Source organism: Bombina bombina, chromosome 9, assembly GCF_027579735.1.
Source record: "Bombina bombina isolate aBomBom1 chromosome 9, aBomBom1.pri, whole genome shotgun sequence".
Lineage (NCBI taxonomy): Eukaryota > Metazoa > Chordata > Amphibia > Anura > Bombinatoridae > Bombina > Bombina bombina.
Window position 1 is genome coordinate 72421419 of NC_069507.1, and position 26067 is coordinate 72447485.

The window sequence follows — 26067 nt, forward strand, 5'->3', positions numbered from 1 at the left end:
CTTCGTTCTCTTGCTATCTTTATTTGAAAAAGAAGGCATCTAAGCTTTTTTCAAGGTTCAGACGGTGGACAGCACTTTCTTATTGGTGGATGAATTTATCCACCAATCACAACCCAGGTTGTTCACCAAAAATGGGCCGGCATCTAAACTTACATTCTTGCATTTCAAATAAAGCTACTAAGAGAATAAAGAATATTTGATAATAGGAGTAAATTAGAAAGTTGCTTAAAATTGCATGCTCTATCTGAATCACGAAAGAAAAAATTTGGGTTCAGTGTCCCTTTAATTTTGACTTAAGGGTTCATTTAAACCAACACATATATAAAAAAACCACAAAAACAAAAAAACACAAAAACAAAAAAGAAACTTGCTTATGTGAAGCCACTTGGGAAGAGGAATACTTACCGCCCCCAGACTTCCGATTCTCCATCCCCCATTATGAAAACTACTATCTGGAGGCAAATGTCTCTTGTGTTTGTGTCTTACTATGTATCACTGTAATCAACATTTTGTATACACCACCTGCCATGTCAATTTTCATTTAAAATGAAGGTGCTGTTTCTAAAGATAAACAGTAATCTAGTTATCAGCCTTTCTTGCAAGTAGATCAGACACATTTTTCTATTTATTTTTTTTTAAACTTCCTAATACGTTTTTTTTCTATACCTCCCTTAATGTCTGCTTGTTCCACCAATCAGCAAATAGCACCCAGATGCTGAGGCTACCTAGCTATGCTTTTCAACAAAGGGTACCTAAATAATGAAGCAAATTAAATAAAAGAAGTTAATTGAAAAGTTGTTTAAAATTGTATGTTCTATTTGATCTGAATCATGAAAGAAAACAAAATGTGGGTTTCCTGTCCCTTTAACTAGTTTTTTTTGAATGGTCGAGCTCTGTCCTCAGTCCAATATTGAAAGATGACTCATCTAGCTAATAGCAATACCAGGTTTACAAAGGTGGATCCGCTTGGAATGTGAGTCACTTGTTAAAGTACAAGTATATGATGCAGTCTGAGACACCTTCGTTTTAGTGACGTTTGTAAGCCAGAAGTCAAGTCTTCCCAAAAAGCATTTCAGAGTAGGGCAATCCCAGAATAGATGGCTCAGATCATGTGATTCATTTCATTCTAAGGCCTAGTGTAATATATGCTAGGTATAGTGATTTTTTTAGAATGTTTTTTTTCAAACTTCAGCTGATAATGTTGCTTCCCTAACCCTGACAGAGCTATTCTCCACATCCTTCTTAGTTATTGAACTGTTTCTCATGCCATGCCACTAAGTTAGAATTTCTTGCAGGGTGGGTAATTCAAACTGTGTGACAATAAAGCTAAACACATATTTGACAGAATATGAACTGTGCTTTGCCAAAGTGTAATAGCTGTCAACAATGATTACTTCCTTAGGAAGTGTATTAATTTAATGTCTCCACAGATAGAAGGTAAAACTATGACTATTCAGTATTAGATTTTTCTTGTAGGTCTTGGAAAGGGAGAATTGAATGTTATAGAATTTATGAGTTGAGATATTGTAGTAAGCTTATAAAAGGGATAGTCTACTCAAAATTATACTTTCATGATTCAGAAAGATCATGCAGTTTTAAGCAACTTTCAAATTTACTCCAATTATCAAGTTTTCTTTGTTCTCTTGGTATCTTTATTTGAAAAGGCTGCAATGTAAGCTTAGCAGCCGGACCATTTTTGGTTTAGCACCCTGGGTAGCGCTTGCTGATTGGTGGCTACATTTAGACACCAATCAGCAAGGGATACCCAGGTGCTGAACCAACAATGGGCCGTCTTCTAAGATTACATTTTTGCTTTTTCAAATAAAGATACCAAGAGAATGAAATTCATAATATTAGTAAATTAGAAAGTTGCTTAAAATTGCCTGCTCTCTCTGAATCATGAAAGTTTCATTTTGACTAGACTATTCCTTTGAGGTGCCCAAATCTGAACCAACAACCATATTTTAAAGGCAAATCCATACATACAGAGGGGGGATGTATGGTGCAGGTAGGGTTGCCACCTTGCCCATGGTTTCCTGGACACTTATGAATTACACATGTTGCAGGGTGTGCAGAAGGGAACATGAATTGCACCCCTGGACAGCACACAAATAGTGATCCTGGATAGTGCTATTCATGTTCCTCCCTGCACACTCTGCAGCATGTGTAACTCATATGTGTCGAAGAAAACATGGCCGAGGTAGCAACCCTAGGTGCAGGTGTAGCCTAGGTCATTCCAGGCCCCCTGTAGCGACATCACTACTGATTGCAGGACAATATGGGCCACCTACAAGGGTGGGTCCGATCTAAATTCAGGCCCCTGTAGTTATGCTCCAGAGTTGGAATGATGCCAATGTCATTTAATATTATCAAATAATAGTTATGTTGTGTAGTGTTTGCTACAGGATTAACCTCTCGACTGACACAGAGCATTGAAATACACTTACTGTGGCATTTATGGCGTCCAGGACGTTAACATGTTGCAGGCTCAGAAAGTTGTTTAAAATGTTTTTGTTGCTTTCTTTGTTAACAAAATTATTTTATTAAACCCACAAAATACACACACAGTTAAACGTAATTAGTTAGGTGGGAGTACGTCAGACACCCAACAGGCACACATATATACCATTACTTACATTAATAAAGACACAACTATCTACAGGTATTTATATATACACACATATCCACACCAGCAGCACATGAAAAATACAACGTAGCGTTTAGAGCTCTTAATTATGATTAAAGGGACATTAAACACTAAATAAATCATTGTTTGAATTATGTATTCAAAACAAAGATTAGGCTGTGAATAACTTGTACATGATTTTTAAAAATGATATTAGTCGTTTAAAAATTGAAAAAAATAAGGGTAATGTTAAATGGATACTAAACCCAAACTTTTTATTTCATGATTCAGATAGAGCATGCAATTTTAAGTAACTTTATAATTTACTCCTATTATCAATTTTTCTTCGTTCTCTTGCTATCTTTATTAGAAAAAGCAGAAATGTAAGGTTAGGAGCCGGCCTATTTTTGGTTCAGCACCTGGGTAGCGCTTGCTGATTGGCGGCTACATTTATCCAACAATCAGCAAACGCTACCCAGGTGCTGAACCAAAAATGGACCGGCTCTTAAAGGGACACTGAACCCAAATTTTAAGCAACTTTCTAATTTACTTTTTCATTCTCTTGGTATCTTTATTTGAAATGCAAAAATGTAAGTTTAGATGCTGGCCCATTTTTGGTGAACAACCTGAGTTGTCCTTGCTGATTGGTGGATAAATTAATCCACCAATAAAAAAAGTGCTATCCAGAGTCCTGAACCCAAAAAAAGCTTTGATGCCTTCTTTTTCAAATAAAGATAGCAAGAGAATGAAGAAAAATTGATAATAGGAGTAAATTAGAAAGTTGCTTAAAATTGCATGCTCTATCTGAATCATGAAAGAAACAAATTGGGTTTAGTATCCCTTTAATGTCGATAAAGCAGTGGGGGCCGCCATATTGTAACTAAGGTTACCTTTTCCGCTGAGGCCAATTAGGAATGGTTATAAATGGTTTTCTAGAGTGTGCAACCAATGACTGTGTGGAATATAGCTGTGTCCTCACTTTCATATTTAACATGAATTATAAAGCCCACAAACATCAGAATAGATTAAAGGAAAGGAGAACAAATAAAGTATATTGCAAAGTTATTTTACTACATTTAATTTAATACATGTAAAATAAAGGTAATTATAATATTTCAAGTGCTGCTGGTGTGGATATGTGATTCAAGGTGTGGTGGCTACCTTATTACAGCTTGCACTGCTTGGGAGTTGCTGTGCTCCTTAAAGAGACAGTCTACAGCAGAATTTGTATTGTTTAAAAAGATAGTAATCCTTTTATAACCCATTCCCCAGGTTTGCATAACCAACACATTTATATTAATATATGTTTTACCTCTGTGATTACCTTGTATCTAAGCCTCTGCAGACTGCCCCCTTATCTCAGGGCTTTTGACAGACATGCAGTTTAGCCAATCAGTGCAGACTCCTAAATAACTCCACGGGAGTGAGCACAATGTTATCTATATGACACACATGAACTAGTACTGTCTAACTGTGATTTTTTTTTTAATGCTCTGAGCTAAGGGGCGATTTTCAAAGGTTTAGAAATCAGTTTGAGCCTAGCTAGGTTTAGCTTTTCAAAAATACCACCAAGAGAACAAAGCAAATTTAATGATAAAAGTCAATTGGAAAGTTGTTTAAAACTGCATGCCCTATCTGAATCATGAAAGTTTAATTTTGACTAGACTGTCCCTTTAATCCTTTGAGTGCTAACGACGGCTCTGAGCCGTCGCAAATTTTCCCAGTCATGTGCTGACGACGGCTCAGAGCCGTTGCTAGCATTCACCCACCTTGAGGGCAATCTGAGGGCTCCCATCGACTCCCACCCCGGCGATCGGGCCTGTTTAGTGACAGGCATTGCCAGGGCTTCACGTTTTGCGTCACGCGCAATGACATGATGACATCACCAGGCAACTTTATTTAAAAAAAAATGCAATAGACAGTATAGGGAAATGGGGTATGCTGCTTAGAAGCCTGTATCTTAGGAATCTAAGCAGCTACAGACCCCCAAGACCCAACGTTGGGGGGTCTTGGGATCTTAAAAAAACAACAACAAAAACTCAAATCCAGCTTAGCACCCAGGTGGGAAAGTGCTTAGCACTCAAAGGGTTAATTGGATTTGTTTATATGCAGGCACCCTTGAATACTCACCAAAACAAATGATGTAAACATTTTCACTTTAATACCATGAAATTCTCCCAGTTGGCATCTACAATAGCTAAATAAAAGTCTGCACCTGTGGGTAAATGAGCCCATACAATTCCTGGGGAGGCAGAATAATAAAACTGCTATGTTACACAGTAAATTATAAACATGATCCCCCTTGTTCACCAGTTGGTTTGAGGATAGCTGGCAAACTAAGTTTGGGTGGTACTGATGTAAATAAATGGTTTATAAATATCTGCAATGCACTTTGAAGTAACCTCTCCATTTTGATGAATAGGTAGTACAGCAATTCAGAATAAATGTCTGAAGCTAATAAAAATGACAAATACCTGAGTCACCAGGACCTCGCTGGCCTCTGCAGTGTTTTTTAGCTCCCGTGTCACACAACAAGCTTCACCCCATACAACACAACAGATTCCAAGTGTCAGTCATCGATACCTCTCCAGAAAAACAAACAATACATCCTCAACTTTCCTCACCATATCATGTGCGCATGCGTATCACAGCATCAGCCCTGCAAACGCACCGCGCCTGCGTGGTAGAAAAGCAAGTTTCAAGAAAGGCAATGAGCATGCGCAGTTGAAATATCTGTGGGACCTATTTTGCAGTGTCTGATTTTCTTAGGGGAAGTATTAGGTATTGTACAGTGACAGTATGGAGTTCATGGGTTTTGAAGATTCGGTGTTTGCTGAGCCCAGAGACCGGACGAAGCGATGCGGTCAACTTTACACCGTTAGACAGTGCGAACCGAAGGTTTGTTAGGAGGAACTTCTTCTCGGTTGATAAAGACAGAATTCACATAACCATAAACACATTGAAATGTTTAGTTATTTGTAGTAATACAAGTTTGTAATATTGTGTCCCTGCCTAACTCTCAAAACTGGACATGCACCCTGCTGATTTCTTAATGCTAACCTTGTTACATTTATTTCCCTATTTGGCTTTAAAGGGACACTTTACACCGATTTTCATAATAATAATAGACCCTACTATAAAGAAGAATATGCACAGATATTGATATAAAAATCCAGTGTGAAACCTTTTAAAAACGTACTTAGAAGCTCCCAGTTTAGCACTGTTGATGAGGTTGATTGGGACACCAACTGGAAGGGGCTGAGAAAGCAGCAAGAGCAGACCCCCTCCCCTGCATATGAAAAGACCCATTACACAAAAAGGAGCAAGCAGGATTCTGTAGACATCAGTATTCATGTAAAACTTTGGGGCTTGATTAGGAATCTGAAAATCATCACACTATTATTTAAAATGAAGTCCCAGTCCATATGGGCTATACAAATTGATCATTTTGTAGGGAATTCCAATGGAGAGGAAAATTAGTAGCCACATTCCTCATGAAAGCGGTCACATACATGTGCGCATGCGCAGTAACATTATGTGGTAGCAAATTTTGGCAGAGAACTTATTTTAAAACATGAAAGTTAATACGTTCTTATCTATATATCTAGTGGGTTTATCGTCACCCTCTATACTCTCTCCTTTCATTCATTTGTTGAATTACTTCTAAAGAGTGTGCAGTGCACCAACTTTAAACATTAAAGTTAATAATTTTTTAAAAGAGTGCCCTGCTACTGTGTATTAAGAGAAGAATTTTAATATACGTAAACAAACATGTTTATTGTAGAAAAAAGTTAGGGCAGCCATTAGTATTTTGACCCCAAAAAATAAAGATTATATTAAAGGGACACTGAACCCAAATTTTTATTTTGTGATTCAGATAGAGCATGGAATTTTAAGCAACTTTCTAATTTACTCCTGTTACCAAATTTTCTTTATTCTCTTGGTATCTTTATTTGAAATGCAAGAATGTAAGTTTAGATGCCGGCCCATTTTTGGTGAACAACCTGGGTTGTCCTTGCTGATTGGTGGATAAATGTATCCGCCAATAAAAAAAGTGCTGTCCAGTGTTTTGAACTAAAAAAAATGCTTAGATGCCTTCTTTTTCAAATAAAGATAGCAAGAGAACAAAACAAAAATGATAATAGGAGTAAATTAGAAAGTTGCTTAAAATTGCATGCTCTATCTGAATCACAAAAGAAAAAAATTGGGTTCAGTGTCCCTTCAATAAAGACGGTTGGTGCAGACCCTTTAGAAGTCATAAAAAAATGTATTAACTGTAATGTTTTAAGATTAGTTCTCTTAACTAATAAATAACTTTAACCAGAGAGTAAGCGGTGGTAGTATATAAGAGATATTAAATAGGCATGTACGCACAACCCGCTATTTGATTGGAGAATGCTGAGAAAATTATTTAAGTTTTAAGTTATGTTAATAATAATAGCAATAATAATTGTATTATTAGTAGTAATTATTATAATAATGAGCACTAAAAGTAAGTCTTCTTTTTTTCTATTAAATTTGTTTGAAAGAAGTAATATTAAAAATATTAATGCACTTGCTTCCCCCCACAGTGGTTTTCTAAAGCTGTGAATAGTGAAGACAGTGTTGAGATTATCACAGCTATAAAATTTAGAGGCGATTTAGCATACCGACAGCAAGACTTTGAGGTATGTGTATAATATATTTATTTAGGTTTTAGATTTTTTTTTTTTCTTTTGTATTTTTTAAAATATTTGTGTTTTATTTTGTTTTAGTTTCTCCATTTATTTAATGATTAATCTTTCTTTTTCTGTACAGTTCCCTTTTATGCATTTAGTTAATATAGCCAGAAATTGCATCACAATGGCCAATAAAGGGCCATAATAGTGGAAAAATAACCTGCTCTAATTCAGTGTTTCTCAACCGTGGTTTTCAAGTAACCCCAACAGTCCAGATTTTCATTATATCTTAACTAGAGCACAGGTGAAATAATCAGCTGATCAGTAACCATGGTTACTAACCTGCTCTCACCCATCAACTGATTACTTCACCTGTGCACTGGTTCAGCTATAATGAAAACCTGACCTGTTGGGGGTACTTGAGGAGCGCTTGAGAAACAATGCTCTAATTCATTAGAGCATGTCATTTTGTGACTATTTACCCAGGACTACTGTGTGTTTAACCCCTGCAAAGGGGTTAAATACAGAGTAGAAGTGTTGCTCAGGACCTGCAGAGAGGGAAATTAAACCCAAAATGTTTCCTTCATGCTTCAGCAAGAGCATGCAGTTAAACAACTTTTCAGTATACTTCTTTTATTAAATTTGTTTTGTTATTGATATTCTTTGTTTAACCCTAGGTAGACTGATAGAAGCTTAGGAGTGTGCACGTGTCTGTAGCAGTTTATTGCAGCAGTGTTTGCAACAATGTTTATAGTAATGTTATACATAGTTACAAACACTGCTGCCAGAAGGCTAAAGACAAATGCACATTCCTGAGCTCACCTAGGATTAGTCTTTAACTAAGGATACCAAGACAACGAAGCAAAATTTATAATTGAAGTAAAATGGAAAGTAGTTTAAAATGTTGTACTCTATCTAATCCATTTATTTAAAGTTAATGTAAATTTTAATGACTGAGTGCCCGGTTTTTAAAAATACTATTAAAATTAGGGGCACTTTCATTCATTAAACTTTACATTGCAGCGTATTTTTACAAATACTTACCTTTTTCTTTAGGAACCCCAGACCGCGACCCTCCGTCCGTTTCTCATGCTGTACTTAGCACTTCAATGACGAACCCGGTTTCGTGTTTGCTGAGGTAAGTACAGAGGAGCTGTGGGCGGAGGATCGCGGTCTGGGTTTGCTAAAGAAAAAGGTAAATATTTGTAAAAATACGCTGCAATGTAAAGTTTAATGAATGAAAGTGCCCCTGATTTTAATAGTATTTTTAAAAAACGTGCACTTTCTCATTAAACTAAAATAAATTTTGACTTTATTGTTCCTTTAATTTATTTGGCAATTGACAATATTGTTTCTCTTTAATGACTTGGCAGCTAGATACATTTTTGTGGTTACACACATCAATATGAGTGAAATATACACAATTATTTTTTTTTATTATTTAGAAAGCACTTCAAGAATACAACAGCTGCTTTCTGCTGTTGCCACCTTCTAATGCTGCTATGAGGAGGGATGTGCAGGAAAGCCAGGCACGCTGTTTAGCTCATCTAGGACGATATGAGGAAGCTTTGGAACTTGCTGAAATTCTGGTGAAATACTATTGTTGTTTTTTTTGTTTATATAGTGATTGGTTGAATCCATGTGATAATTCACTAAATGTAGAAATGAGCAGATTATTTGCACACATTTATTATATCACTTTTCTATGATACAGTTAAACATTATTTCTCATTAGCCCTCATAGCGTCTTGAGACCCTCACGGGTGATTAGTTTGCGCTCTTTAAGTACCCAATAGATAGATTATTGATATCTAGGAGAAAAATATAAGTTGCGTTTTACCAATTTGAGGAGAATTAGTGAACCTTATATATTTGTTTCAGATTTTATTCCACACAAAGCTTTATTATTTATTATTCAAGAATATTTTTTGTTCCTTGACATGCTGATTCTGTTTATACACTGGCATTTAATTACAGGATTAGATAAACATACTAACATTATATGCTACCATTTTGTTTTCTATTCTTTATTCACCAGTTGGACAAACGCTATCATTATGGTGAAAGGTCAAAAACTTGTTATGACTTCCTCAGCCTTTAAACAAGTCAATTAGGCTCAGATCCACTCTTCTTATTTGATTGGAACCTTTAGGGTAAAGATGGGAATATATATGTGAAACACATACAACTCAAAGGCCCTACATCAGAATTCAGTCTCTCAGTAATGGTATCTCTGTAAAGTAAATTTAGCAATATTATTATGAGTATCATTATTAACAACAAGATTTAGATATTCAGACGTTGTCTATTAAAGAGCAGTGTTGAGATATCCGCAGCGGTGCGTTTCACTCCAAAGCATGTGGTTGAGGTTGTTGAAAGTAAAAGGTTGTGCTCGAACGCAAACAGAAATTGCACTCAAAGTATTAGTGTGACTGAAGACCTCAAGTAAAGTGTGTAAGGGTTAAAATCTTCACCAAACACATCAATAACATATTAAAATAATCGATTACACTCATATATACACTTTCTTAAAGGGACACTGAACCCACATTTTTTATTTTGTGATTCAGATAGAGCATGCGATTTTAAGCAACTTTCTAATTTACTCCTATTATCAATTTGTCTTTGTTCTCTTGCTATCTTTATTTGAAAAAGGCATCTAAAACAAATTTGGTTCAGATCTCTGGACAGCACTTTTTTATTGGTTGATGAATTTATCCACCAATCAGCAAGAACAACCCAGGTTGTTCGCCAAAAATGGGCCGGCATTTAAACTTACATTCTTGCATTTCAAATAAAGATACCAAGAGAATGAAGACAATTTGATAATAGGAGTAAATTAGAAAGTTGCTTAAAATGTCATGCTCTATCTGAATCACGAAAGAAAAAATTTGGGTTCAGTGTCCCTTTAGTAAAAAAAAAATCATATAAATATTAATAAAACATTTTTATAAGGGTTAAACGGATATGGTATATTAAAAAGGTATTTGACTGGGATGGGCTATTTTGTATATGTGTGTGTATATAATTATATTATATACATACACACAAAGTAGCTTACAGCGCACTCTCATTCACAGAAAACAAAAAGTACCAGGGTGCAGAAAATGCCAATACAATCCATCAAAGAAATCGCACTCTCTGGATTTAAGGCACAGCAAAGGTTTATTCTGTGACGCTTCATGGCTTTAATTTGAGAAAGGGTTGAACACCCCATATTCAATGAGGCATATGCAAATTTGGTATTAGTTGAATTTTCTCTGTCATGTCTCCTTTGATTCATTAAATTATTTGTTTTAAAAACAGTGAAGGAGGAAGTGTATTTCAGAAAACGAGAAATTAAAAATGAATGGGCAGTATTCATTGTCGAGTTTCTGTTCATCCACATTAAAGGGACATGAAACCCAAAGTTTTTCTTTCATGATTTAGGTAGAACATACAATTTTAGACAACTTTCCAATTTACTTCTATTATCAAATTTGCTTCATTCTCTTGGTATCATTTGCTGAAGGAGCAGCAATGCACTACTGGTTTCTAACGGAACAAATGGGTGAGCCAATGACGATCAGTATAAATATGCAGTCACCAATCAGCAGCTAGAACACAAGTTCTTTGCTGCTCCTGAGCTTACCTAGATAAACCTTTGAGCAAAGGATAACAAGAGAAGGAACCACATTAAATAATAGAAGTAAATTGGAAAGTTGTTTAAAATTGAGTGTTCTTTCTGAATCATGAAAGAAAACATTTGGGTTTCATGTCCCTTTAAGGGCAGAGCAATATTTTGAATCTGTTCAAGACATACAATGAAGGAAGGTTACATTTCCGAGGATAACGCTTTGATATCGATCTCTCCTTCAGAATAGTAGTAAATCTAAAAGATGAGCTTTTTCTAGCTTCCAAATATACCTAAGATAAAAAGGATACGTTGCATTGTATTGTATTTTAGCAGTGCGATAGGCAGGCTGATAATCTATTCAAAAGTGCCTGTAAAAGGACCACTAAATTAATACATTAGAATTGCCTAGTCCACAAATGCACAATAAAAAGATAATGCAATAGCACTTACTCAGAATCTGAAATTATCAGATTTTTTTTTTTCTAAAAAAAATTCAAAGATTGATTCTATTTCCCTATCCACTGTATCATGTGACAGCCATCAGCCAATTGCAGACTCATATATGTATACACTGTGAACTCTTGCTCAAGCTCTATAGGAGCCGCAGCCTTCGCAAGTATGCACATAAAAGATTGATCACAAATTGAGAATGAAAGTAAATTGGAAAGTTTTTTTTTGTTGTTGTTGATGGTTTTTTAAATTGCATGCTCTGTCTGAATTATGAAAGTTTAATTTTCCCTTTAAGTGAGAAAAGTCTAACTTTTTATAGATTTAAATACCACTGTGACATTATTCTAACATATAATGTATTCTTCTTTCTTGCCCTATTTTAGAAAAAAGGTGCATCCAACACCGATCACTTGACGTGTGCCCTGAACCTTCAAACAACTATTTACAACAGATTAGGAAATTTGTTACAGTCCATATCCACTCTACAGCAACTGGTTTCTTTACATCCCTTTAATCCGTGGTTTTGGAAACAGCTGGCAGAACTGTACATGAGGTTGTTTATTGCTACCGCTAATATATCAGAGTGCCGCCATGATGGAAATTTAAGTGTAACCAATACAGTAGTGAATGAAAACAAGTCTGCCACTGACGAGGAGCAAATTGGTGAAGAACAACACAGGTTGCACATCTCTGACCAAGGCGATCACACGTGTAACTGTGTTGATCATACAGTCCAACCAAGACTCAATAACAGATCAGAGGATATGGACAAACTATTTTTATTGAAACACTGTTCAATAAGGGAAGAGCTACAGATATATTCCTGTGCATCCTTCATTAGAGCGAGGTAATTGTTTAATTAGATTATACTCATAGGCTTGTACAATTAGCCTTTTTCTTATCATTTCCTTGTTTTTTTTTTTTATTATTATTGTTTATTTTTGTCATTCGAAATCTTGTATCGGGAAAGTTCGGATGTGATGAGTGACCTTTATTAAAATGTGCATTTTATATTAGGTCTATAAATTAAAAGCTCATATACCCAATTATTTAGTTATAAAATTTCACAAGCTTAAAAAAAAATCTAAAGAGTTTATTTCATTTTTTTCCCCCCTTCCAATGTGTTAGTGATTTATAAATAGTTTAGACCTCTAAACAATGTGCAAATAGAAAGGACAATTATAATGTATCTGAGTCAAAATTAAAGTTTCACGATTTAGACAGAACATACAATTGAAACAAAAAACAAAATCCAATGTTCTTCTGTTATCAATTTCACCCTTTGTTTCTTGGTATCCTTTAAAATTTAGCACCTTTCCTTGAGAGCATACTCAGGTGTGTGCACGTGTCGAGCACTATGTGTATAGCTGTGCCACTTTTTTGCAAATGTTGCATGTAGTACTTAAAGGGCCACTGTAAGTAAATATTTTCTATGCCTGTTACTAACTAACTACCCCAAATACGCTTTTTATCAATAGCATTTCATTAACATATCTCTACCGTATATCAGAAATCTTGTCTGCAAATTTAATTGTTTTCCAAACCCACTCCGTGGGTATCCTTTGCTCTGTACCAATCCGTTTACAATACCTAGGTTTCAAAATGGCGCTTTAAACACAAAGTTATTGGTTTAAGTATTTTGAACATGCAGTGCTGAAAATAGTGGGCAGGATAACGTGACATCATCAGCGAATAAAAGATATAACTTTTAGAACGTTATGAAACTTCGTTTTGGAGAAAATATAGGTCAGTAGGTTTTAATTAATGTTTATTAACTTTAATATGTTAGTTGTTTGGCTTAAAAATTATAACAGAAAGTAATCCTTTAAGACGTTCACGCTACTGAGCCTACCTATGGAAGGGAACTATTTTACAACAAAGGATAACAAAAGGAAGTAGTGAATTTGTGAATAGACAAAGGGACACTAAACCCAAATTTTTTTCTTTCATGATTCAGATAGAGAATGCAATTTTAAGCAACTTTATAATTTACTCCTATTATCATTTTTTCTTCAATCTTTTGCTACCTTTATTTTAAAAGCAGGAATGTGATGCATAGCAGCCGGCCCATTTTTGGTTGAGAACCTGGGTTATGCTTGCTCATTGGTCGGTAAATGTAATCCTCCAATAAGCAAGTGCTATCTATGGTGCTGAACCTAAAATGGGCTGGCTGCTAAGATCTACATTCCTGCCTTTAAAATAAAGATAGCAAGAGAACTTTATGCTTTGTCTGAATCACAAAAGTTAATTTTAACTTCCCGTAATGTCAGTAATAGGCTGTTTATGTGAACTCAGGCAATAATGAACAATGAATGCAGTTTCACATACAATTATGGCTCAAACAACAAACATACGCCTAGATTTAGAGTTCTGCGGTAGCCGTCAAAACCAGCGTTAGAGGCTCCTAACGCTGGTTTTTACCGCCCGCTGGTATTTAGAGTCAGTCAGGAAAGGGTCTAACGCTCACTTTGCAGCCGCGACTTTTCCATACCGCAGATCCCCCTACGCCATTTGCGTATCCTATCTTTTCAATGGGATCTTTCTAACGCTGGTATTTAGAGTCTTGGCTGAAGTGAGCGTTAGAACTCTAACGACAAAACTCCAGCCGCAGAAAAAAGCCAGGAGTTAAGAGCTTTCTGGGCTAGCGCCGGTTCATAAAGCTCTTAACTACTATGCTCTAAAGTACACTAACACCCATAAACTACCTATGTACCCCTAAACCGAGGCCCCCCCCACATCGCCGCCACTCTAATAATTTTTTTTAACCCCTAATCTGCTGACCGCACACCGCCGCAACCTACATTATACCTATGTACCCCTAATCTGCTGCCCCTAACATCGCCGACCCCTATATTATATTTATTAACCCCTAATCTGCCCCCCAAAACGTCGCCGCCACCTACCTACAATAATTAACCCCTAATCTGCCGACCGGACCTCACCGCTACTATAATAAAGTTATTAACCCCTAATCCGCCTCACTGCCGCCTCAATAACCCTATAATAAATAGTATTAACCCCTAATCTGTCCTCCCTAACATCGCCAACACCTAACTTCAAATATTAACCCCTAATCTGCCGACCGGACCTCACCGCTACTCTAATAAATGTATTAACCCCTAAAGCTAAGTCTAACACTAACACCCCCCCTAAGTTAAATATAATTTAAATCTAACGAAATAAATTAACTCTTATTAAATAAATTATTCCTATTTAAAGCTTAATACTTACCTGTAAAATAAATCCTAATATAGCTACAATATAAATAATAATTATATTGTAGCTATTTTAGGATTAATATTTATTTTACAGGCAACTTTGTATTTATTTTAACCAGGTACAATAGCTATTAAATAGTTAATAACTATTTTATAGTTACCTAGTTAAAATAATTACAAAATTACCTGTAAAATAAATCCTAACCTTTGTTACAATTAAACCTAACACTACACTATCAATAAATTAATTAAATACAATACCTACAATTATCTACAATTAAACCTAACACTACACTATCAATAAATTAATTAAATACAATACCTAAAATTATCTACAATTAAACCTAACACTACACTATTAATAAATTAATTAAATACAATACCTACAATTATCTACAATTAAACCTAACACTACACTATCAATAAATTAATTAAATACAATACCTAAAATTATCTACAATTAAACCTAACACTACACTATCAATAAATTAATTAAATACAATACCTACAAATAAATACAATTAAATAAACTAACTAAAGTACAAAAAATAAAAAAGAACTAAGTTACCAAAAATAAAAAAATATTTACAAACATTAGAAAAATATTACAACAATTTTAAGCTAATTACACCTACTCTAAGCCCCCTAATAAAATAACAAAGCCCCCCAAAATAAAAAAAATGCCCTACCCTATTCTAAAATTAAAATAGAAAAGCTCTTTTACCTTACCAGCCCTTAAAAGGGCCTTTTGCGGGGCATGCCCCAAAGAAAACAGCTCTTTTGCCTGTAAAAATAAACACAATACCCCCCCCCAACATTACAACCCACCACCCACATACCCCTAATCTAACCCAAACCCCCCTTAAATAAACCTAACACTAAGCCCCTGAAGATCTTCCTACCTTATCTTCACCACACCAGGTATCACCGATCGGTCCAGGCTCCGATGTCTTGATCCAAGCCCAAGCGGGGGGCTGAAGACGTCCATCCTCCGGCTGAAGTCTTGATCCAAGCGGCGGCTGAAGAAGTCCATCTTCGGGCAGAAGTCTTCATCCTATCCGGGCAGAAAAGGAGATCCGGACCGGCAAAAATCTTCATCCAAGCGGCATCTTCTATGTTCTTCCATCCGATGACGAGCGGCTCCATCTTCAAGACCTCCGGCGTGGATCCATCCTCTTCTTTCGACGACTAGACGACGAATGAAGGTTCCTTTTAAGGGACGTCATCCAAGATGGCGTCCCTCGAATTCCGATTGGCTGATAGGATTCTATCAGCCAATCGGAATTAAGGTAGAAAAAATCTGATTGGCTGATTGAATCAGCCAATCAGATTCAAGTTCAATCTGATTGGATCAGCCAATCAGATTGAGCTCGCATTCTATTGGCTGATCGGAACAGCCAATAGAATGCAAGCTCAATCTGATTGGATTGGGGTTTTTTTCAGCTCAAACTGCCCCATTGTTTCCTATGGGGGAATCGTGCACGAGCACGTTTTTGAAGCTGGCCGCGTCCGTAAGCACCGCTGGTATTTAGAGTTGCAGTGGCGGTAAATTATGCTCTATGCTCCTTTTTTGGAGCCTAACGCAGCCCTTCTGTGAACTCTAAATACCAGCGGTATTTAAAAGGTGCAGCGAAAAAAAAGCATGCGTAGCTAACGCACCCCTTCTAACGCAAAACTCCAAATCTAGGCCATATTTTCTTATTTATTTTTTAAAAGGCCATTATAGTGATAAAAAAATAATAATAATGTTATGATTAGTGACACTGCAACTCTTATGTGTTTAACCACAGCAAAATAAGTTAAACAACATTAAAGAGATGTGTCCTGGGACTACAAAACAATGCATTTGTTTTAAAGGGACAGTAAACCTCTTGAGATTGTAATAGTTTATTTATGCATACGTAAACACTTTTGCAATATATTTTTGTTATTTATTTTGCCCCTTTTCATTCACCCTGCTGACTTCTCAAAGCTAACTCTGGTGCATATATGTCCCTAATAAGCTTAACTTATAATGGCTGCAAAAAAATGCACTTTATACTAACATTATGACCATTTTTTAGCCTTCTTGTCTGCAGACTCAAGCCTGATTGGCTCTTCCAAATAAAGCAAATGGAGGGTGGAGTTTGGCTGTTGAAAAACAATTTCAGAAAAAAGATGTTAAATAGTTTTACAAATGTTATGACTTGGCTGATTATGTTATTCTACAGCAACACAACAGAAATTACTTGTAATTACAAGATGTTTACTGTCCCTGTAAAAACAATTATTTTACTAGTAGATAATTTCCAATGTAGTTAAAGGGACAGTCAACATAGAATTTTTGTTGTTTAAAAAGAAAGATAATCCCTTTATTACCCATTCCCCCAGTTTTACATAACCAACACTGTTATAGAAATACACTTTTTACCTCTGTAATTACCTTGTATCTATGCTTCTGCAAACTGCCCCCTTATTTCAGTTCTTTGCATTTTAGCCAATCAGTGCTCACTCCAGGGTAACTTCACGTGCATGAGCTCAATGTTATCTTTATGAAACACATGATTTAATGCCTTCTAGTGGTCAAAATGCATTCAGATTAGAGGCAGTCTTCAAGATCTAAGAAATTAGCATATGAACCTCCTAGGTTTAGCTTTCAACTAAGAATACCAAGAGAGCAAAGCAAAATTGGTGATAAAAGTAAATTGGAAAGTTGTTTAAAATTACATGCCCTATTTGAAACATGAAAGTTTTTTTGGGGACTTGACTGTTCCTTTAATAATGTCTGATGCATAAACTATTACTAAAAATGATAACCCATACAAGCCAATGGACACACACACACACACATATATATATGTTTATTTATTTATAATTTGTAATTTGCCTGTTGATTTTTAAGCTACTTGATATTCATCATGGTAGAAAACAAGTAAAGCTGTCATGTCCCAGTGATTAGCAGAATGCTGGGAATATAAACTACTAAAAGCAGCAATCAGTCTGTATACAGTAGTGGCGCTTTCAATATATCACTTTAGAAGAGGTAATTACATGCTGGTCATGTATTTGTATGTAAAGGAGAACAATATAGAAAGTAGGAGAAGCCAGGGCCGGCTCAACCATAGGACCTAGTGGGTCCAACAGACCCAGGCAGAACCTCTAACTCAGTGGGGGAAGTTGCAGGCTCCCAGCAGAATAACCTTGTCATGCACAAAGACATAGAGCCCAGTCAGGGTTGACATTCAAGGTGGGACAAGGGCAACTCTTCCCTAACTTCCTTCCAACTTATTGTGTGAGCATTGGGTGCATTCAGGTAGGCAGGCTTAGTAAGGTCAGTGCCCAGGTTAGTAGTATGTTGATATGCTAATTAGTAAATGTTAATACCGGGGTAGGCATCATTTCACTCTTGAACCCAGGCACCAAAATACCTTAAGTTGGCTCTGGGAGAAGCACAAGGTAAATTCATTGTGAGACCAGAAAAAGAGAGGCAGGTCTAGCTGGAGATATACAGGGACCACTGACAGGAGAAAACCGAGGGAGAGCTTACAATAAAAAGGCTGGGAATGGGAAAAATATACAGCAGGATGGGACAGAGGATCATAGAGTAAAGTAATAGCTATGGAGTATTAAATAATTTCTTTAAACCAACATTTAAAATGAGGGGCTAGTTGAATACAGGTTTGAACCATTCAGTGCCATCACCAAAGTCTATTTTATTTCTAGCACACCATACTTGAAGTTTAAAAAAAAATAAAAAATGAAGTTATAAAATGGAATTCTTCAATTCTAGTCCCCAGGATCACTAACAAGCCAGCTTTACGGCATTACCTTGGGTAAGAGCAGGATGGTAACCATAGTTACTGTATCACTAAGATCTGGTCTTGGTAGTTGGTTCTGTGGACTAAAATTGAGGATCCCTGCTCTAAAATGAATCTTCAACCAATAACACATTCACAATCTGTTCTATTTGGTAATTTAAAGGGATATATAGAGCATGTAATTTTAAACCGCTTTCCAGTGTACTTTTATTATCTCATTTGCTTTGTTCTTCTGGTATCTTTTGTTGAAAAACATACCTAAATAGTTTGAGGAGCAGCAGGGAGCTAGCTGCTGATTGGTGGCTGCACATATAAGCTGCTTGGTCATTGGCCCACTCCGTGTGTTCAGCTAGCTCCCAGTAGTGCCTTGCTGCTCCTTCAACAAAGAATACCAAATGAATAAAAAAAAGTTTAATAATAGGAAAGTTGTTTAAAATGTAAGCTCTGTTTGAATCATGAAAGACAATGTTTGGACTTGATGTCCCTTAACCCTTTCCAGACGTTAGGACGTTCCATGCACTGGGCTTTAGCACCGTTAGGACGGCATGGAATGTCCTAGCCATTTAGCTGTACTGAAGACAACAGCGCTTCCTGAATCAGATAGCAGCCTGGAGGGGAGTGCCTAGCGTCGTAGGCAACGCCTCCCTGATCCGATCCCAACATTGAAACCTGGCGATCGCATGCACAATCATGTGATTTCAATTTGTTTACATCAATTTAGGCCCATCACGAAAGGGTTAAATTCTGATGTTTGATTTGTATTGTTTCAGCAGAACAGCACAGGGTTTTAACTAATTCATAAAACTAAATAGCCATCCTAAGTTCACAGACTCCAGAAAATGATATTAATGTAAAACATTTTAGAAAACCTCATTTTTATCCCTCAAGTTAAAAGGACATGAAAGCCAACTTTTATTGTCAAATGTGCTTTGTTCTAATGGTGTTCTTTGTTGAAGAGATACCTAGGTAGGCATCTGGAGCACTTTATGGCAGGAAATACTGCTGCTATCTAGTGTTCTTGCAAATGGATAATATTTTTGCAAAACATCCCTGCTTTTCAAGAAAAGATACCATGAGAATGAAGAAAATTTGGTAATAGAAGTAAATAAGTTGTTTAAAATTGCATGGATCTGAACCATGAAAGAATAATGTAGCAGTCAGGCAGGGTTTTATATGAGATCTGCTTAGTAACTTGTTTGACTTCAACGTCAAAATTAAACTTTCATGATTCAGATAGATCACACATTTGTAAAGAACTTTCTAATTGACTTCTACTATGTAATTGTATTTGTTCCCTTGGTATCCTTTGTTGAAAAGCATACCTAGGTAAGATCAGGAGCAGCAATGCACTACTGTGAGCTAGCTGCTGATTGGTAGCTGCACATATATTGCTTTTATCATTGGCTCACCTGATGTATTCATCTAGCTCCCAATAGTGCATTTTTGCTCCCGGGCCTTTTCTTCTACAAAATATACTAAGCGAATGAAGCAAATTTGATAATAGCAGTAAATTAGGATGTTGTTTAACATTACATCCTTTATCTGAATCATGAAAAAAATTGATTTGTCTGTGCTAAAAGTTTTATGTAAATAATAGATCACTGAGGATCAGTTTTGTACTAGCATTAAAGGGACATTAAACACTAAATAAATGCTAGATAGACTGATGCATTCAAATAAAAAATTAGTCTGAGAATAATATGTAGATGTATTTTTTAAAGTTTCATTAGCTGTTTAAATATTGCCAAACTAAAGTTATAGTGTCTATAAACCAATGGGAGCTGCCATGTTGTAACTTAAGTTACCTTCTCTGCTGTCGCCAATCAGGGACAGTTATAAATAGGTCACGAGAGTGTGCAGCCAATGGCTGTGTGGAATATAACAGTGTCCTGCACTTCTATTTCTAACAGGAACGGAAAAGCTTCAGAATGGAAGTACAGGAAAAGGGGACAAAATAAATAATCAAAAGTATATTGCAGAGTATATATATATATATATATATATATATATATATATATATATATATATATGTTTATCATTTTATATAAAAGCACAATGTTGGTATATGGTACACATGAACTAGCACTGTCTAGCTGTGAAAAACTATCGAAATGCACAAGAGGTGGCATTCAAGGGCTTAGAAATTAGCATATGAGCTTACCTAGGGCATGCAATTGCTAAACCTATCTGAATCATGAAAGCCTAATTTTGGCTAGACTGTCCCTTTAAAATGTTTTACAGAAACAAGTTTGATTGCTGTTTTTTCATATATATGATAATTTCTGTAATGTTAATGACGAGCGGTAAACACCCATGATATTCTAACTTTTGCACTTTTGTAGTCTTCTCCTGCAGCTTATACAGCCCCAACAGGTATCATTTGCTTTGGAAAGTAATCTGAAAAGCCAAGAAGAGATAGAAGAATATTTAACGCATTTTGGACTAAATGAAGAAAACAGAACATTGATGATGGAGGCGAGTTTATTTTTGTTAGATCACTTTGTAAGGTGCAGGTGTTAGTCATTTTCCTTTACTGATAAATGATTATTATTGGAAGAAGCAGTTACTTCACACTATGGAGTAGATGCAACTCTAAAGCTTCCACAAAATAATATCTTCCACTAAACAAATGTTAGATAGAATGATGCATTCAAGGAAAAGATTAGTCTGACAATAACATGTAGATGTATTTTTTAAAGTTTCATTAGCTGTTTAAATATTGACAAAATAAGTGTAAAGTTTTAGTGTCTATAAAACAATGGTAGCTGCCATGTTGTAACTTAGGTTACCTTCTCTACTGTAGCCAATTAGGGACAGTTATAAATAGGTCACTAAAGTGTGCAACCAATGGCTGTGTGGAATATAACAGTGTTCTGCACTTTCATTTCTAGCAGGAGGAAAAGGGACAAAATAAATAATCAAAAGTATATTGCAGAGTTTATTGAGATATGTCCCGGACATATATATACACACACACACACACACACACACACACACACACACACACACACACACAGTGGGGCAAAAAAGTATTTAGTCAGCCACCAATTGTGCAAGTTCTCCCACTTAAGAAGATGAGAGAGGCCTGTAATTTTCATCATATGTATACCTCAACTATGAGAGACAAAATGTGCAAAAAAAATTCCAGACAATCACATTGTCTGATTTGGAAAGAATTTATTTGCAAATTATGGTGGAAAATAAGTATTTGGTCAATATCAAAAGTTCATCTAAATACTTTGTTATATATCCTATGTTGGCAATGACAGAGGTCAAACATTTTCTATAAGTCTTCACAAGGTTGTCACACACTGTTGCTGGTATGTTGACCCATTCCTGCATGCAGATCTCCTCTAGAGCAGTGATGTTTTGGGGCTGTCGCTGGGCAACACGGACTTTCAACTCCCTCCAAAGGTTTTCTATGGGGTTGAGATCTGGAGACTGGCTAGGCCACTCCAGGACCTTGAAATGCTTCTTACGAAGCCACTCCTTCGTTGCCTGGGCGGTGTGTTTGGGATCATTGTCATGCTGAAAGACCCAGCCACATTTCATCTTCAATGCCCTTGCTGATGGAAGGAGGTTTGCACTCAAAATCTCACGAAACATGGCCCCATTCATTCTTTCATGTACACGGATCAGTAGTCCTGTTCCCTTTGCAGAGAAACAGCCCCAAAGCATGATGTTGCCACCCCCATGCTTCACAGTAGGTATGGTGTTCTTTGGTTACAGCTCAGCATTCTCTCTCCTCCAAACACGGCGAGTTGTGTTTCTACCAAACAGTTTTACTTTGGTTTCATCTGACCATATGACATTCTCCCAATCCACTTCTGGATCATCCAAATGCTCTCTAGCATACTTCAGACGGTCCCGGACATGTACTGGCTTAAGCAGGGGGACACGTCTGGCACTGCAGAATCTGAGTCCCTGGCGGCGTAGTGTGTTACTGATGGTAGCCTTTGTTACGTTGGTCCCAGCTCTCTGCAGGTTATTCACTAGGTCCCCCGTGTGGTTTTGGGATGTTTGCTCACCATTCTTGTGATCATTTTGACCCCATGGGGTGAGATCTTGCGTGGAGCCCCAGATCGAGGGAGATTATTAGTGGTCTTGTATGTCTTCAATTTTCTAATTATTGCTCCCACAGTTGATTTCTTCACACCAATCTGCTTGCCTATTGCAGATTCAGTCTTCCCAGCCTTGTGCAGGTCTACAGTTTTGTTTCTGGTGTCCGTCGACAGCTCTTTGGTCTTCACCATAGTGGAGTTTGGAGTGTGACTGTTTGAGGTTGTGGACAGGTGTCTTTTACACTGATAACAAGTTCAAACAGGTGCCATTAATACAGGTAATGAGGGGAGGACAGAGGAGCCTCTTAAAGAAGAAGATACAGGTCTGTGAGAGCCAGAATTCTTGCTTGTTTGTAGGTGACCAAATACTTATTTTCCACCATAATATGCAAATAAATTCTTTCCAAATCAGACAATGAGATTGTCTGTCTGGATTTGTTTCCACATTTTGTCTCTCATAGTTGAGGTATAGCTATGATGAAAATTACAGGCCTCTCTCATCTTCTTAAAGGGACACTGTACCCAAAAATTTTCTTTTGTGATTCAGATAGAGCATGACATTTTAAGCAACTTTCTAATTTACTCCTATTATCACATTTTCTTCATTCTCTTGGAATCTTTATTTGAAATGCAAGAATGTAAGTTTAGATGCCGGCCCATTTTTGGTGAACAACCTAGGTTGTCCTTGCTGATTGGTGGATAAATTCATCCACCAATCAAAAATTGCTGTCCAGAGGTCTGAACCAAGAAAAAAAAGCTTAGATGCCTTGTATTTTATATAAAGATAGCAAGAGAATGAAGAAAAATTGATAATAGGAGTAAATTAGAAAGTTGCTTAAAATTGCATGCTCTATCTGAATCACAAAAGAAACATTTTTGGTTCAGTGTCCCTTTAAGTGGGAGAACTTGCACAATTGGTGGCTGACTAAATACTTTTTTGCCCCACTGTATATATATATATAATTTTATCATTTGATATTATCATCTCAAAGTGTATAATGTCCCTTTTAAGGACTGCTTACTTCAAAGTTAAAATGTTTAGGATTTAAAAAAAACAAAAACAACAACAACAACAAAAAAACTGTTGCTACAAGGCACATGAAACCCCAATTTTTTCTTCAATGATTCAGAAACAACTTACAATTTTAAGAAAGTTTTCTAATTTATGCCCATTATCATATTTACTTTGTTCCAATGGTATTCACTTTTTCAAGAGCAAACCTAGGTAGGTAGCAGACACATGCATTGGGCAATAGATGCTATTACAATATTATACACTTTAAAGCACTAGATGGCAGCAGTGTTTGCATAATATATAACTGTTAAAAACATTGGAGCAAAACTGCAGCCATATAGTACTCCACACATGTACACGCTCCTAAGCATACCTACCTGCTTTTCAGCAAATTAAATTTGATAATAGAAATGAATTGGAAATATATATTATATATTTTTTTAATGTATTGTATTAGGTTTAATTTTCCTTAAAATTTGGTACATTTTAGTATTGTACACAGAACCCCCCCCCATAAAAGATATGGTGATTAATTTTCTAAATAAATGTGAGTGTAATGGATCTCTGTGTAATGAGTTTTGTATTTATTTGTATGGAAGTGTAAGTGGGAAATATCATTTTAAATAGATTTTATTTAAATGTTTACTTTGCTGTATTACTATAAGATTATAATAGCAAATGGAAACAAAAAAGATTTTGTATTGCACAAAGGTATTTCTACTTGTATTGTTGTTAATAAAGACATTGGGGCCTATTTTCAAATGTCCGTCTGACATGATCCGATCAGCGGATCATGTTCGACAGACATTGCTGAATGCGGACAGCATTACGCTCTCCGCATTCAGCATTGCACCAGCAGTTCTTGTGAACTGCTGGTGCAATGCCGCCCCCTGCAGATTTGTAGCCAATCGGCCACCAGCAGGGGGTGTCAATCAACCCGATCGCATTCAAAACGGTTGATTTCTAGTGATTGCTGTCCACCTCCTCAGAGCAGGGAATGGCTTTCTCATGTGCTCTATAGTTATTCATAGAGGAGATGATGTGAGCACCCCCTTGTCATGTTTGCAGCAAGTAGGGTTGCACAGATACCGATACTAGTATCGGTATCGGTACCGATACCAAGTATTTGCATGAGTACTTGTACTCGTGCAAATGCACCGATACTTAAACCGATACCTCCACTTCCTACCCATATGCTACCTTGTGGCGTTTTTTCAAACTGCACGTTCCCATTTCATTTTAAACTGGAGTGGAGACTAAACTAAACATTGTTTACTACTGTTCTGCCAATACAAATTGCTGTTATTTGTATTATTGTAGGAGAGATCACTGTACCTCGTTCAGACAAACCCCCTGAAGTACTGGGCAGTTAATAAACAGATTTCCAGCTCTGGCTAAAATGGCCCAAAAATATCTTTCTGCCCCATGCAGTATGGTGGAAAGTGAAAGACTGTTCAACTTAAGAGTCGAACCTCCATACAAATGTCAGATTGATGTTATATAACAGCCCTACAACCCAATTGCATCACCCCTTTAAATTTAATATTTTATTGTATATTTTTTATTTATAAACATGTTCAGTAAACTTTTGACAAATAAAACTGTTTTATTATTTCATAATGTCTTTTGAATTACAGTCCTTTTATTATTTAAGATTCCTTATTTATAATTATAGTCTGTATTGTGCTTGGTAAATTGTCACATGACATTAAAAAAAAAAGTATCGGTAATTGGTATCGGCGAGTATTTGAAAACTAGTATCGGTACTTGTACTTGGTGTTAAAAAAATGGTATCGGTGCAACCCTAGCAGCAAGGATAACTGGTGTCGCACAGTCATATCAAAACCGAAATATGTTGTAATTACACGGTATTTACTGTCCCTTTAAGCAATTTACTTCCTAGGACTTTCTTGACCTACAAAACGTCAGTTAAAAACACGTCGTCTTTGTCTGTCTTAATACGAAATCCATTTTTTTTTTTCAGGTCATGGGAGAAGATTTGTCATCTGACAGAATAAGAGAAGAGGGACAGGTTGACACGAAAACTACTTTGGCATTGACATCGTTTGTAATTCCGTCAGATACAGAATTTAGAAACAAGTGGTTTAAAAAGATTAACCCTTTAATTCAGTTACTTTGAGGATAAAGACTATTGATGACCACTTGGAGAAAACTATTTTTTATTAACTTTATTAAAATAAATTATATTGTCATGTGTTTCTACATGTTAGGAAAATTAAAACATTTTAAGGTGCAAATCATAATGAAGCTTTGTATTGTTTAAAGAGTTCTTAACATTATGTAAATCCCTATGTATCATGCAATCTATTTATACATTTCAAACAATACAATTGCACTTACATTTTTTGTTTTTATTTTTTTCATAAACAAAGACCAATCTATAATTTTTGTTGGGAATCTTGTTGTTACAGTAGCTTCCTGGTCACATAATCCATAATCACGTCTCTATTATGAGAGTATATGAGAACTGTCAAAATGACCTACCCATTGGTTAAACAGCTGTGGATTACGGTCAACCTAGAGTGTCTGTCCCTGACATTCATAGTTGGTAAAGTAACACCCAAAGAAAAGATTGTCACTGGAACTATTAATCAATTATTATTAT

General features: G+C 36.1%; 2 protein-coding genes across 3 annotated transcripts in view; one reads left to right on the forward strand and one right to left on the reverse strand.

The window, feature by feature from the left end:
• The window catches only part of MINPP1 (multiple inositol-polyphosphate phosphatase 1), a 114219-nt gene extending 108918 nt beyond the window's left edge, over positions 1-5301 (reverse strand). The window contains exon 1 of one of the 2 annotated variants that reach the window (XM_053692220.1): positions 5251-5301. The gene's annotated coding sequence lies outside the window, so the exon portion shown is untranslated. The other variant, XM_053692219.1, reaches the window with a different exon arrangement.
• Positions 5302-5377: 76 nt separating this feature from the next.
• LOC128639530 (uncharacterized protein C8orf76) lies at positions 5378-25803 on the forward strand. The gene is made up of 6 exons (XM_053691670.1): positions 5378-5524; positions 7198-7293; positions 8730-8873; positions 11734-12197; positions 20708-20840; positions 25426-25803. Exons 1-6 carry the CDS (start codon positions 5426-5428, stop codon positions 25579-25581), a joined length of 1092 nt encoding a protein of 363 aa, XP_053547645.1. The 5' UTR covers positions 5378-5425; the 3' UTR covers positions 25582-25803.
• Positions 25804-26067: the final 264 nt, after the last annotated feature.

Excerpts from the sequence above, each read along its gene's own strand:
- LOC128639530 (XM_053691670.1), top strand. The coding sequence starts at position 5,426 with ATGGAGTTCATGGGTTTTGAAGATTCGGTGTTTGCTGAGCCCAGAGAC. Across the intron at positions 5,525-7,197 it reads TTAGACAGTGCGAACCGAAG|TGGTTTTCTAAAGCTGTGAA; the intron begins GTTTGTTAGGAG and ends TTCCCCCCACAG. Across the intron at positions 12,198-20,707 it reads GCATCCTTCATTAGAGCGAG|TCTTCTCCTGCAGCTTATAC; the intron begins GTAATTGTTTAA and ends GCACTTTTGTAG.